We start from the raw sequence: 13454 nt of genomic DNA, 5'->3' as shown, positions 1-13454 counted from the left end.
GGACACATTATTTTTTTTTATTGAGGTGCTAGTATTTACACAGAAAATACATTATGAAAGGCGCTGTTGCCATATTTTGGTATTAGTTGATATTAGCAAAGAATATTATTGTTTGGCTTTAGTTAATTAGGGATAGTATGTTTATATATTCTGCATTTTTTATTAATATTCTGTTGTTACACTGCAATAATACTTGTTATTTTGGGATGCAGGAAAATTATTTTTAATGTTTTTTAGCAAAGACTGGTTTAATAAATAATAATAACAGTAATAATTTGTTATACCTATTAACAACAAAATTCAAAATCATTTAATATAAATATTTTCTTTTAAGTAGTAGCAAAATATAAACAACAAATTAGATGTCAAAATTATTTATATTAGATCCTATTTAAAAATAATATAGTCTCTAAATTTTTTGGCAACGTTGGTTTATTAAATAATAATAATTACAGAACTAATTTGTTATATTAACAACAAATTTTAAAATCATGAAATATAAACATTTATTAATTTTCTAAGCATGCAGTGTAATGGAAGGAAAATATAAATAAAAATTAGAAATCAAAATTATTTATATTAGGTGCTTTATATTACTATTTAAAAAATTATATTTACTTTTACTGGCATTTACTTTAAAAAATAAATAAAATATTTTTTCTTCGCAAAAAACTACATGTAAGAGAATTAGCATAAACAAAATACAAACATCGTTAACTTTTTTTTTTAATTGGCACGTGTAAAACTTTCGTTTTAATTTTCTTACCCCATAGTTTGAGTTCGATAACCATTTACTTAAATATGATTATACAACCACATTACTTAAATATCATTATTAAGTTCAACTAATTCATATTATTAAAACATCTAAAATACAAATATGTATTTTTTAAATTAATTGTAAGTTCATCTCATCTCTCTTAAAAATTGCTACTTCTCAAAATTTCCCATTAAAAAATATACCATATACCATATAAAATTAAATAATTGAAAGATCGGACTACGGAAAACCACACAAATTTTCAAAAAATTTTGACCACCTGCACATGCACACAATCGTCAATAAATAAAATTAAAAAATAGCTACTATTTTAGTATTTTAACTATTTTAAAAAACATAAAATAGCACAGTATTTATACGGCGAAGTTATAAAAATTTGGAAGAACTAATAATGCACTGACGCATACAAAAATCAAACGAATACTAAATTTCATTTATCAAAAGCATTCGATAGTCGTGACTCAACGATAACCATTTAGTCACACGGCGAGGTTGTCACATATGCTTTAGTATACAAATGAATGAATGATTTTAGTACAAAATTTGAGAATCCCCCTGTAGCTTCGAAACCGATCAAGATAGCCACGATCCGTTTGCGCCATTGTAATTTTTTCAAAAAAAGAACCCGAGACTGCAGTATCAAAATTTGAATATTTCTCACGGTTTCCTAGATACCCTATAGAAACAACCAAAATGGTCCACCCTGTAGAACAGTCGCACTCCAAAGCTAATTTTGGAGCTGTTCTGCTTTTTCCGGAATTATGTCGCCAAATATTATTTATTCAAATTTGTTATTATTTTTTTTTAATTGTTTAAATAAAATACAGCGTGTTGCATATAAGAATCTTTATTTTATATATAAGAACGTGTGTTAAATACCTATGAAACTTTGGAAACCGACGTTATGCCACGATCCACGATGGTTTTTGCAGTTCATATAGCTTTTTAAGTTTATAATGACACTTTTCACAATTATCACAGGTTTGAATAAATAAGATTTAAATTATATCTATACTAGAGCCTTGTATACCGAAAGGCTCTAGTATGGCAAGCTGTACCTTGCTACTCCCAAGGCGTCAAACGCTATATACGGGAGCTATTATTATATAGATTTAAATTAGATAGATTAATAGAGTAAATAAGATTAAAATATTGTATATTAACAATGTCAAATTTTTCATCTGTAAAATCGCTTATTTCTGGGGCTTACTCAACCGGGTCTCACAATGCAAATTCACCTCAAATATCCATTTAGTTGGCCATTGGCAAGCAGACTCTCATTGTACATGAAAATAACAAAACAAACATTTACTAATCTGGATAAAATTGATAGTTAAATAGTAAAACTCACCCGGGATACTCCTCCCCCTAGCCGCTGACATTCTATTCAATATATCCGATTCCATATCTTCCATCTAATTCAAATATTCTTCGGATGTAATGGTTAATCTTTAACAACTAGCTGGTTTCACCTGAAATAAGTAGAGTGGCTTCCCCCGGACGCAAATCTGCCGCTAAACAGATTCGCATCCCTAATAGTCAAAAAGACTGGCAGCCTTAATAGTGAAAAGACTCGCATCCTTAATAGTCAAAAAGACTCGCAACCTTAGTCAAAAGACTCGCATCCTTAATAGACAAAAAGACTCGCAACCTTAGTCAAAAGACTCGCCACCTCCAAACGTCTGCTCTGTGACAAAACACAATACAACTACACTACAGCCGGCCGGCCCGTCTACTACTGACCCGCCGGAAGCTAAGCCTGTCCTCTTACATCACAATTTTACCTGATCGCAAATATTTACATCGCTTGCCAATGGATCATACTATTTTCTCTAATCGACTTTCAAATTAATAGAGTGTTTTAGCATTACTAGATAAATAAATAGTTTCCGAAGGAATGCATATTTTTTATTAGAATAGTGAATTATAAAACCATTATTATAATCAACTTATTTTCCAAATTTTACACATCAAATATCTTTTATAAAAGATCTTTAACAAAGAAATTTGATAGTGTCGTACAGGCCTTATCTATTAAATTACATTTGACAATGGTAAAATCATATGTTGACGATAATGTTACCTTAAGTTTAAGGTATGCTTGAATTTGACTGGTTTTGCATTGTTACCTGTTCAGTGTTAATTTAAAAATAGATGTTGTTCTTCTTAAACAGCTTAAGATCGACTTGCCCAAAATTGTTCAAATGTGACATGTGCATTCAACCATAAGCAGACCTTTAAAAAAACTATTTACGACTTAGCTATAAAATTGATAGAGGGGAACCAATATTTGGACAGTTCAAAATTAGCATGGGATTTTTTATGTTTCCAACGACGATGCACCACCCTGTATATCCATAAACAAACTACACATAGATTGAAAAGTTTAGCATCACCTTGTTTTAAAACATTTAAGAATTTTTCGCAGAAAACAATTTTTTGAGAACTTGTTAGTCAATTACTATTGCAAATCATCGTATATTTCATATGTAATTTATATATTTAAAAAATGGTGCTAAGTTATATAATATTATAACTTTTAAAGCACATTTATAAAGGATCAATGACAATATACTATAGTTTACTATGTTTGTATCGGTATCTTGACTAAGATCATCAGGATTAAGAATTTAAAAAACCTTTATATTACCAGTTAAATGCCATTAAATGTATTTATAGTTGCATACGTAATTGTTATATAATAATAATATTTAGAAAATTTAAAATAATAGTAAAGTGCTAAACAAAACGATATATACAAAAGGACCGAGGTAATTTAGATTATTATTTATTAACTTCTCTAAAGTTAATCTACTGAAATTTTCATAATTTATGAGAACATGATTCACGGTTTGTCAAATGAAATGCTGTAATATTCTTTAAAAATATATAAGAAATATAAAGATGGCCACTCTATTCATTTCTTTTTCACACCACTAATATCGCTTTGTCCAGTTTTGGGTAGCAATGGTTTTATTAATACTTCTAAACAAAAACGAAACAAAAATTAAAAATGGTTTGAAACATCCATTTTGATTTTGGTTTTAGTTTCTTTACTTCACATATTAATATCAAAACTAGAATAATAGTACACTATTTGGTAAATTTCTTAGTTCAAAAGCAAAACGAAACAAATTAAATAATCAAAAAATAATAATTATTTTTTTTTAACTTCTCATACTGTAAATAAATTTATGGTCCTAATTTTCTTTTCTTTCTCCTTTTACTTATTTTTAACTTATAAATTTATTTCATACTGTATGTAGGTAATAAGGTAATCTGGTATTTTTTGTACCGGAGTAGGCCAAATTCTTTTTCATACCGACCTGATGATTTTTTTCAAGTGTAGTCTCGTTAGATTTTTTATCACCTTCTTTAAAATAAGTAAATTCCTTTAATGGAATATGAAATAAATTGTAGTAATTATTAAAATTAAAGCATTTAGGATTTATATCTATCAAATTAAATCTTATACTATTTGTTTTGATTTGAACTAAGAAATACGATAGATAAAACTATGACATACTGTGCGTATTTCATATAGTACTAATATTTAACCACTCTTGTATATACTGTACATAAATTAAAATTGCAACTATGTATTTCAGCTTAGATAGTGACTTTGTAAATATTTGTATTATATAGGAATAACTGTACTATCTGTGCTTAAAATAACATTACCACTTAACAAAAATAAAAAGAAAAACTAACATTTAAAACTATCTTTAGCACCGAGAACATCCTTGGCCAAACCATACATCGAAGATGTGTCTAAAAACCACACAGAAGTTGGTGATACTTTGATGATAAAGTGTTATTTGAAAGAAAAAGCAGTGAGAAATCTATTTTTTAAATGGGATACACCGGATAGAAGAGATTTTCCATCTGGACAGGTAAATAATGGACTTTTATACAGGTTTTTTTTAATTTATTGTATCCCTCTTTTATCCTCTCTTAAGGCAGTAACTTTTTTATTGTTGGATAAAAACATAAAAATATCGCAATGGAAAAATTTATGGTCTAGTTTTTAAAATGTTATATTTTTTTATTTTTAGCCTTTTTTATTTATTTCATTGATTTTTTTAGCAAACTGTATGTAAATATGTATCAACTTTAATTTGTAAACTCAGTGTATTTTAAACTTTAGTATTTGACTTATTTTACAGGGTTAATCGAAGAGTTGTTTTTTACCCTATCTTTAAAACACCCTGTGCAATAATTTCGCGAGCAAATTTTTCTAATACATTATTTTTCGGTCAGATCCATGTCTCCCGAGTATTTTATTTTTTGACTCATGTCAACACATGCCTTGGTTAATTTTTTTGAGCAAGATGAACTTAAAACACTATATCACCACACTACACCAAAACACTTTTACTTTTACACTGTTATGTTAGCATCATCAGCAGATGATTATAGACCGGATAAATCTTGCGTTGCCGAACATATTGTTGATAAAGAACGTTGTATAGATCTTAATAATTTAAAATTAATTAAACAGGTCTCCAATTACAGGCAATTAGATGCATATGAAAGCATCAGGATTAATAAATGTAAAGATAGTATGACTAGAGACAACGGTCTAATTCCTTCAAGTTCTTTGGTCCTAATACTCTAGTGGCGGAATCTAACTGTTACTCTCGGTGGGCTCTGACTCGATTGGCTAGATCTTGCCTCGCCCACTCAGTGCCCACTGAGCGAGTATATAAACGCTCAACTTGTAGATTGTAGTTTAGTTTATAATCATCTGCTGATGATGTTAACATGGTTAACGAAACGCGCGCCCAGTGTAAAAGTAAATGTGTTTGGTGTATTGTGGTGATTTAGTGTTTTATTTTGCTGTGTAACACCAAAGGTTCCAACCCCCAACTGTAAAAATGAACTTGCCACAAACATTTTAGAATGTTTTCAATTATCGTTGCTTTTTGATGTTATTCTTCATAATGACGAGGTGGCGTTGGCTATTATTGTTGTGTACGATTGAATATGGTCCACAGTTTCGAAGATTGGGCAAAAGTCATTGATCTTGTTGAAGAAATTATGAATATTCGCTAGGTCCTTGATGAAGAATGGGAAAAAATTACACAATATATTTGCAGCCTCATTAACAGTCTACAGACAGTTATAGCAGCCGGGAGAGGCAATACAAAGTATTAGAGTATCTTTTACAAGTTTTTTTTTGTTTGTACACTTAGTTATTACAGTTTTTTTTATTATCCTTAGTTCAGTTAGTGTTACAAATATTTATTAAAACCAAACCTGTATCGTTAATTTTTAACGTTTTTTAAATTTTAATATAGAGTTCTAATCAGTTGGTTATGACTGACTAACTCGTGATATTAAAAAATAACATCATAAAGTAATGATAGTTGAAAAAATTGCAAATTGTTGGTGGCAAATTCATTTAGCTTTTAAAAATTCCAACCAAGCCATGTGTTGACATGAGTCAAAAAAAAAGCTCGGAAGACATGGTTCTGGTCGTGATGTTTTAAAGTTAAGGTAAAAAAGAACCCTTCACTTAACCCTGTATAATAAGCCAAATACTAAAGTTTATAAAAAAACTGAGTTTATGTAGTAAAGTTGATAGATTTATATACGGTTTGCTAGAAAAATGATGAAAATAGGGCTAAAAGTAAAAAATATAACACTTTAAACTTGACGAAAAAATTCTCCGTTGCATTTTTTTTGCATCTGTGTGTATAAGAGAGAATTTAATAGATATTTTCTTAAATATTTATTTATTTTTAGGTGCGCAAAGAGAATATGGATGGCGCAAATTATCTGGTTCAAACTCTGACACTTCCAAATGCAAGCACTAGAGATTCAGGATGGTACTCGTGTACTGTAACCGACAAGCAAAACAACATGAACACGAATAGGACATACATCCATGTTCAAGGTACTTAAAATAATGCATTTTACTTATCTTAGTAAAATACCATACAATCGAGAAAAAAAACGGCGTCAAAGACGGCTGGGGAATGACAATCGATGATAATTTTGCACAGCCTTGTCCACTTCTACATATTTTCTTATCAAAATGTTTTAGGAAACAAAAATAAATTAATTATAAATACACTTCCCCAATAAATTAACGCACCACAAAAAAATAACCAAAATTTTAAGTTAAGTTTTTGTGAAAACCACTTATCCGATTTGGACGATTTTTTTTTAATGATAGGTTATTCATTCCACAATGTTGCTATACTAACTGTATTTTGATAGGAACCCCTTTTATACTAATACCAGGTGTAGCAATTACAACGTGTTTTTTTTTAATAAAATTTGTGACACCCTGTAGAGTTGATCAGTTACAGTATCAAGTTAAAATTGAAATCACATTTTAGCCTTATCTTTTTTTTACATTTTGTTTTTATATTTACTCCATTATCTTCCTTATTACACGAGAAACAACATTTTATAGGATGACATATGATTTAATATTGGTTTTAATTAACATTTTTCTCTTTTACTCACTAAAGTAAGTAGCATGAAAAAACACGATTACCAGTAAATGTCAAATAGAGATTGTTGTCAGTGTCAGTCGTTTTCGTCCTTTTATTATATCAAAAATATGCAACGTGCACGTGAAACAAGAAATCTTACTGGCGAAGAATGTGCTCAAGCATTAATATTGTCTGAGGAAGGTTGGAGCTACCGAAGAATTGGTGAACGATTTAATGTAACTCACTCAACCATTTCACGAGTTATACAACGGTATAGAGATACTGGGAGTAACTGTCGCAGGCCGGGACAAGGCAGGAATCGAAGAATCAATCCGATTCAGGAACGTTTTTTAAAACTCTCAACATTAAGACAACGTTTCGTAACAGCTCGGACCCTTCAAACTCAGCTCAGAGATACTAATGGTCTACAAGTTTGCACAGAAACTAGCATCTCTATTTGATATTGTGATATATTATAGAAATAAAGATGTCTAATGTTAATACGGTCACTACAAATGTTGATGGGCAACTGATTAGTTAAGAAGTTATAACAAAGTTGTTGAATGGATGTTTCATGGACACACATTGGTTTTACATGAGGTCTCACAACTTTTTGTAGTGGAAGAACTGCATTTCGGGACTTAGCAATTTCTTACATTTCATGTGTTTTTTGCGGGATTATTACTATTACTATTAATATAAATATTTCATCATTTTAATTTTAACTAATTTCTGAAAATAGACATAATTTTTAGAAGTTTTTTAGAATCCTTAGTACAAGTTTAAAATTTATTTTCATTTTCAGAGAAGAATGTGTGTTTTATTGATATTATTGAGCAAAATGACCAAAGAAACATATCTGTATACCGAGGTGAAGATGTACAGTGGGTTGTCAAAGTTAATGCCCATCCAATACCAACACTTCACTGGTAAGTAATTTTTCTAGCTGGTACTTTTCGTGCTTCATAGCCTCAAATTAGTCACATTAGTAAATGGAAGTCATTTGAATTGTATTCGCGAAACTTCGGCAGCATATTCTGCAGATAAAATTAAAAAAAATCGTATAAATGTATGTTATAAAATGCTTCTTTTCGGAGATACAGAGTGTAGAAGTTTCATTTTTATTTCGTTTTTCCAAGCACACCGGAAAAATCTAGAGATATCATTTTATTAAAGTTAAAAATAAATGTTTTGTATAAACAACCACATATTTGTAGGCCGATTCTTTCTACTTCGATTGAAACGAAGTAGTCACACTAGTTATTTCTAAATTTGGGATATTTGCAGAAGTGTTGAAAGTGTGAAATTGCATTTTTTGTCAAATGTATAAAAAGCGCCTAGCATCAATTGTTCGAATTTAACCTGTACTGGCTATGTTTTTATGATAACTGGCCAGAATTCATTCAAATAACTCTGTTTAGTATTAAACGACATATGGGGTGTAGACATCTTAACAGAGACGAAATGCTAAGGGCCATGGGTACGCTCGAAGCTGGAATGCGCCAAATATACGTAGCTAGAGCATTAAATACAACGCAAAGTGTAATATCGCGATTAAATGCACGCTACCGTGAAAGTGGTGATGTTGCTGAAAGGCACACAGGGCGACATCGCATTACTACCCCTCAGCAAGATCATTTTTTAAAATTAAATGCTCGACGCCGACCGACTCTTACAGCACCAGAGCTTAGTTTAATTTTCCAGGAAACACATAATGTAACCGTTAGTCCTGACACTGTTCGCAATAGATTAAGAGAGGTCAACTTAAGAAGCAGACGCCCCTGGAGAGCTCAACCCTTAACGAGAGGAAATCGAGAGGTACAATATTTGTGGGCTCAAGATCATGTTAAGTGGTCGAATGAACAATGGGCCAATGTTCTCTTCACGGATGAGTCACGCTTTGGAATTCATCCGGATTCGAGAAGACTTAGGGTATGGAGAAAACCGGGAAATCTTATTCGGTTGGATCATGTTCAGGAAGTGCACCCTTATCAAGGTGGAACAGTTATGGTCTGGGGAGGAGTCAGTTAGGCCGAAAAACCGATCTCGTTTTACTTGAAGGGTTTCTAACAGGAATCACATATCGTGATTTAATTCTTGAGCCTGTCGTGTTACCATATGCCAATGATTTTGGGGGAAACTTCATTCTCATGCATGACAATGCACGGCCTCATACAGCCAGAGTGGTAAGTGAGTTTATCAATGCTCATCAATTTAACATCTTACCCTGGCCGGCACAATCTCCTGACTTCAACCCCATCGAGCACGTATGGGACGCGGTCCAAAGAAGGATTTTGAGAATGGACATGCTTCGCGAAACTCGTAGGGATCTGGTTCGGACCGTGAATGCAGCGTGGCAGGCTGTACCTCAAGAAGAGATCGACAACCTGATCAGGAGCATGGAGAGACGATGTAGGGCTGTATTGAACAGTAGAGGAGGCCATACCCTTTATTAAGTAAAAATGGTTTTATCTTTTTTTTTTAATTCACAGTTTAGAATAAAAAAAAATGTGTGTATTTTTTTGAGTTCAATAAAAATCAAGATAAATTTTAAAATTCGGTAAATTTCGCATTTTTGCGTCCTGTAAACTATTTGTTTATTTTAATTTTATTATATCAGAAATGCAAATAATAAAATTACTGACGATGGCTGGATAAAATTGTAATATCCCTAGACTTTTCCGGTGTGTGTAATTTATTTCCAACTGACGTCGATAGGTATAGGTGGATGAAAATCTTAATTTTGATGTGTTGACATGACTCTTGAGCTTGATTTTCATGCATCCGTTGTCCGACTATACGATGATACGATATTAATTTTATTGGTTGAATTTAAAGACTTCGGTTGGTTAGAAACGGTTAACCAATCGAAGCCTTTAAATACAACCAATGAAATTAATATCGTATCAACGTATCGTCGGACAACGGATGCATGAAAATCAAGCTTTACTAAAGTTCTTAGATAACTAAGTCCCTAGACTTTAACACCTACTTGTAAGGAGCGCCACTTACATATTTACATATTTTGTAACTGGTTTGAAGAGTAATAACTTTTCGTTCGTACCTGTACAAAACTACTGAGTGAAAAAATATACATTTCCGCCGTTTTTTTTACGTAAAAAATGTGATAGTAATTGCTACAACAAATGGTTCTCGATATGTTTGAAATAGAAATAATAATCAATACAATAATCAAATAATGATAACTACTAACAAAAATTGAACATTATTAAACTAGGTCATTATTAAACTGAAATCATAAATTTGAAATGTTTTTGTGCCAAAGATTCAACAAAAACAACAAAAAAATATGATTAGTTTAAAAAAATAAAAAGTTGTTATTCCAAATTTCATTTGGAGTAATTCATCATTTCAGTCAAATATCTATCTAGTCAACATGTCTATTTATAATTATTGATAATTTACAAGTATCTTGGGAACGGTTAATCACAACAATTATTATCGAGAGGTCTTTTTACGTAAAAACGGCGAAAATCTACAAAAAATGGTACAGACGAAAAATTATTACTCTTCAAATGAGTTAAAAATCGCAAAAAATCGAAATAAAAATGAGACTTCTACACCTTGTATACGAACTTTTTTACTTATTTTTATCTACGGAATATGCTGTCGAAGTTTCCCGGTTACAATTCGGGCCACCCTGTATACAACGAATATAACATTAACTCCTCCTCCTAGGTGCCGTCTCCGTTGAGGTTGGCGACCACTATGGCAAAATCTTCCCTATGTTGGGCTCGATGTATTAAAGTATTCCCGTTTGAAATATTTGTCTAATCTCGTATATTTCGAAACCACGATTTCTTCTTCCTTCCTATGCCGCGCTTTCCCTCGATTTTACCTTGAAGTATTAGCTGAAGCTGTTCGTATTCTTCGTGTCTCGTTATATGCACGAGGTAAGCGGTTTTCCTTATTTTTGTTGTGTTGACTAAGTGGGTACGGGTGTTCATTCTGGTCAGTACTTCCACATTTGTTGTTGTAGTGGTCCAGCTTATACGTAGCATTCGTCTAGAAAGCCACATTTTGAATGCCTCCACCTTCCTGAGGTCCTCCTGTTTTAGGGTCCAAATTTCGCACCCGTATAGCAACAAAGGCCAAACGTAGCACTTGAGTGTTCTCAACCTTACCCCTATGGACAAACGCGGGTTGCAGAGTACGCTTCGCATCTTAACGAATCCTGCACGAGCGATTTCTATTCTCCTTTTAATCTCTAGAGAGTGGTCGAGCTGACTGTTTATTTCCCTACCCGGGTAACAGTACTTTTGTACATTATGTAAAGTGGTGTTATTAACAACAATGTCCAATTGAGAGTGATCTTGAGAGGTCCGAGAAAACACCATAGTTTTGGTCTTAGATACGTTTACCTCCAAACCCATTCTGGTACTGTGCTCTGTTAGGATATTCATCAGAGTCTGTAGCTGTTCTTTAGACTGTCCGATCACTACGGTGTCATCTGCGTAACGGAGGTTGTTAATTACTATTCCATTTAGTTTAGCTTCTTCAGCTCGATCTTCCAACGATTGTTTGATTATGTACTCCGAGTACACATTAAATAACAATGGGGAGAGGAGGCAGCCTTGATGTACCCCTGTTTGGATATCTACTTAAGTGGTGTTTCCAGTTGATGTTCGGACGCATCCCTTATGGTTCCAGTATATATTACGAATTACAATGATGTCATGGTTATCTACTCCGATTTCCTGGAGGATGTCTATTAGTTTTTCATGTTGTATGTGGTCGAAAGCCTTCATGTAGTCTACGAAGCAGACATAAAGATCCTTCTTTACCTCCAAGTATCTTTCAGCTATTAAGGATGGCTTCTCTTGTTCCTGTTCCCAGGATGGCTTCTCTTGTTCCTGTTCCAGATATTACCCTCGCAACTCCGGGAATCAGTAGACTCGTGTGAAACTGGCGTGTGATAACTGAGGAGGAAAGTCTAAGCCTACATCGTTACATCAGATTTGACATACAGATTGATACTCAGATGAAGGAGAACGTGGTCGCAAAGATAAACGGATGGAGGACAACAATAAATGGCTTACAAAAGATAAGTACCTATTGTGAGGAGAACGGACTGAAAATGAAAACGCCATCCCCAGAAGGGCTAGACAAATGTCTCAGAAAGTTGTGTAATTCCTTTCTCCCCAGGAAAAGAATAACGGATAAAAAACAAATGTACTGGTGAAACAGATTGTTGAAAAGGAAGATTTAGCCATTAAAGAGAGACGGGTATTAACAAGAGCGGAGAACGCGAGATGGACCCGAACCGTGGAACAGGCGCGTACCAACTACAGCATAGCCAAGCACAGTCTTAAAAAGAAATCCTTAGGAGCAAGAAAAGGAATTGGCTAAAGCTCTGTGACGAACTTGAGTCCGATGTTTGGGGTAAGGCTTACCAAGTGGTAATGAGAAAGTTCATCGGCAGACGCAACGCTCCCGTTACAGATAACATAATAGAAAAACAGATCACAACATTGTTCTCTAAAGCTCAGTCAAATAGTTGGGATACACAAAAAAAAAAGGATGATGTAATATGGTTTACTCAAGAAGAGGTGCGTTCTGCAGCAAGTAAACTGAAAAAACAAGAAAGCTCCTGGCCCTAACTACATACCGGTGGAAGTTATCAAAATTGCTGCTATGCAAGACCCCCAGAGAATTACTGAGATCCTGAACCAGTCTTACCAAATGTCTTACCAACAGACAGTTTCCAAACTCGTGGAAAATTGCCAAACTTGTTCTAGCAGAGAAACCCAATAATGATGGAAGTCAAGACAAAAAATATCGTCCAATATGTTTAATTAATACCAGTGCCAAACTGTTAGAATGTCTTCTGAGGGACAGACTGGAGAAAGAACTAGAGGATGGAAACAGACTACACCCAAACAAATATGGGTTCCGCAGAGGCTAATCTACGTTAAACATCGTTACGAGTAACGTAGACCGTATCAAAACGAAATCATATAAGAATAGGGGACATAGACAGGAATTGTTGCACAATTAGAGAGCATGAAGATTAGTAAATACCTCATCGTTATGATTAAGTCTTTCCTGTCGAAAAGATATGTAATTGCAGAAAACGGCAAAAAACACAAGATGACATGCGGGGTACCGCAGGGGTCCATTTTAGGACCGCGACCTCGTGGAACATCTTCTATGACCAGATCCTGAGGGTCGATATTGGACCAGGTAATTTATTCATGGCTTATGCG

General features: G+C 33.1%; 1 protein-coding gene across 4 annotated transcripts in view; it reads left to right on the top strand.

The window, feature by feature from the left end:
• Positions 1-13454, top strand: part of LOC115881768 (vascular endothelial growth factor receptor 1) — a 104305-nt gene that overhangs the window by 62597 nt on the left and 28254 nt on the right. For all 4 annotated transcript variants that reach the window (XM_030899401.1, XM_030899399.1, XM_030899400.1 and 1 more), the window contains 3 exons: positions 4511-4674; positions 6530-6680; positions 8033-8156. In XM_030899401.1, coding sequence (XP_030755261.1) covers positions 4511-4674; positions 6530-6680; positions 8033-8156 — 439 coding nt within the window. The remainder of the gene's footprint in view (positions 1-4510; positions 4675-6529; positions 6681-8032; positions 8157-13454) is intronic.

This window comes from Sitophilus oryzae, unplaced genomic scaffold (assembly GCF_002938485.1).
Source record: "Sitophilus oryzae breed Bouriz unplaced genomic scaffold, Soryzae_2.0 scaffold_173_pilon_pilon, whole genome shotgun sequence".
Lineage (NCBI taxonomy): Eukaryota > Metazoa > Arthropoda > Insecta > Coleoptera > Curculionidae > Sitophilus > Sitophilus oryzae.
The sequence above is the reverse complement of the archived record's forward strand: the minus strand, read 5'-3'. Positions and strand labels throughout refer to the sequence as shown.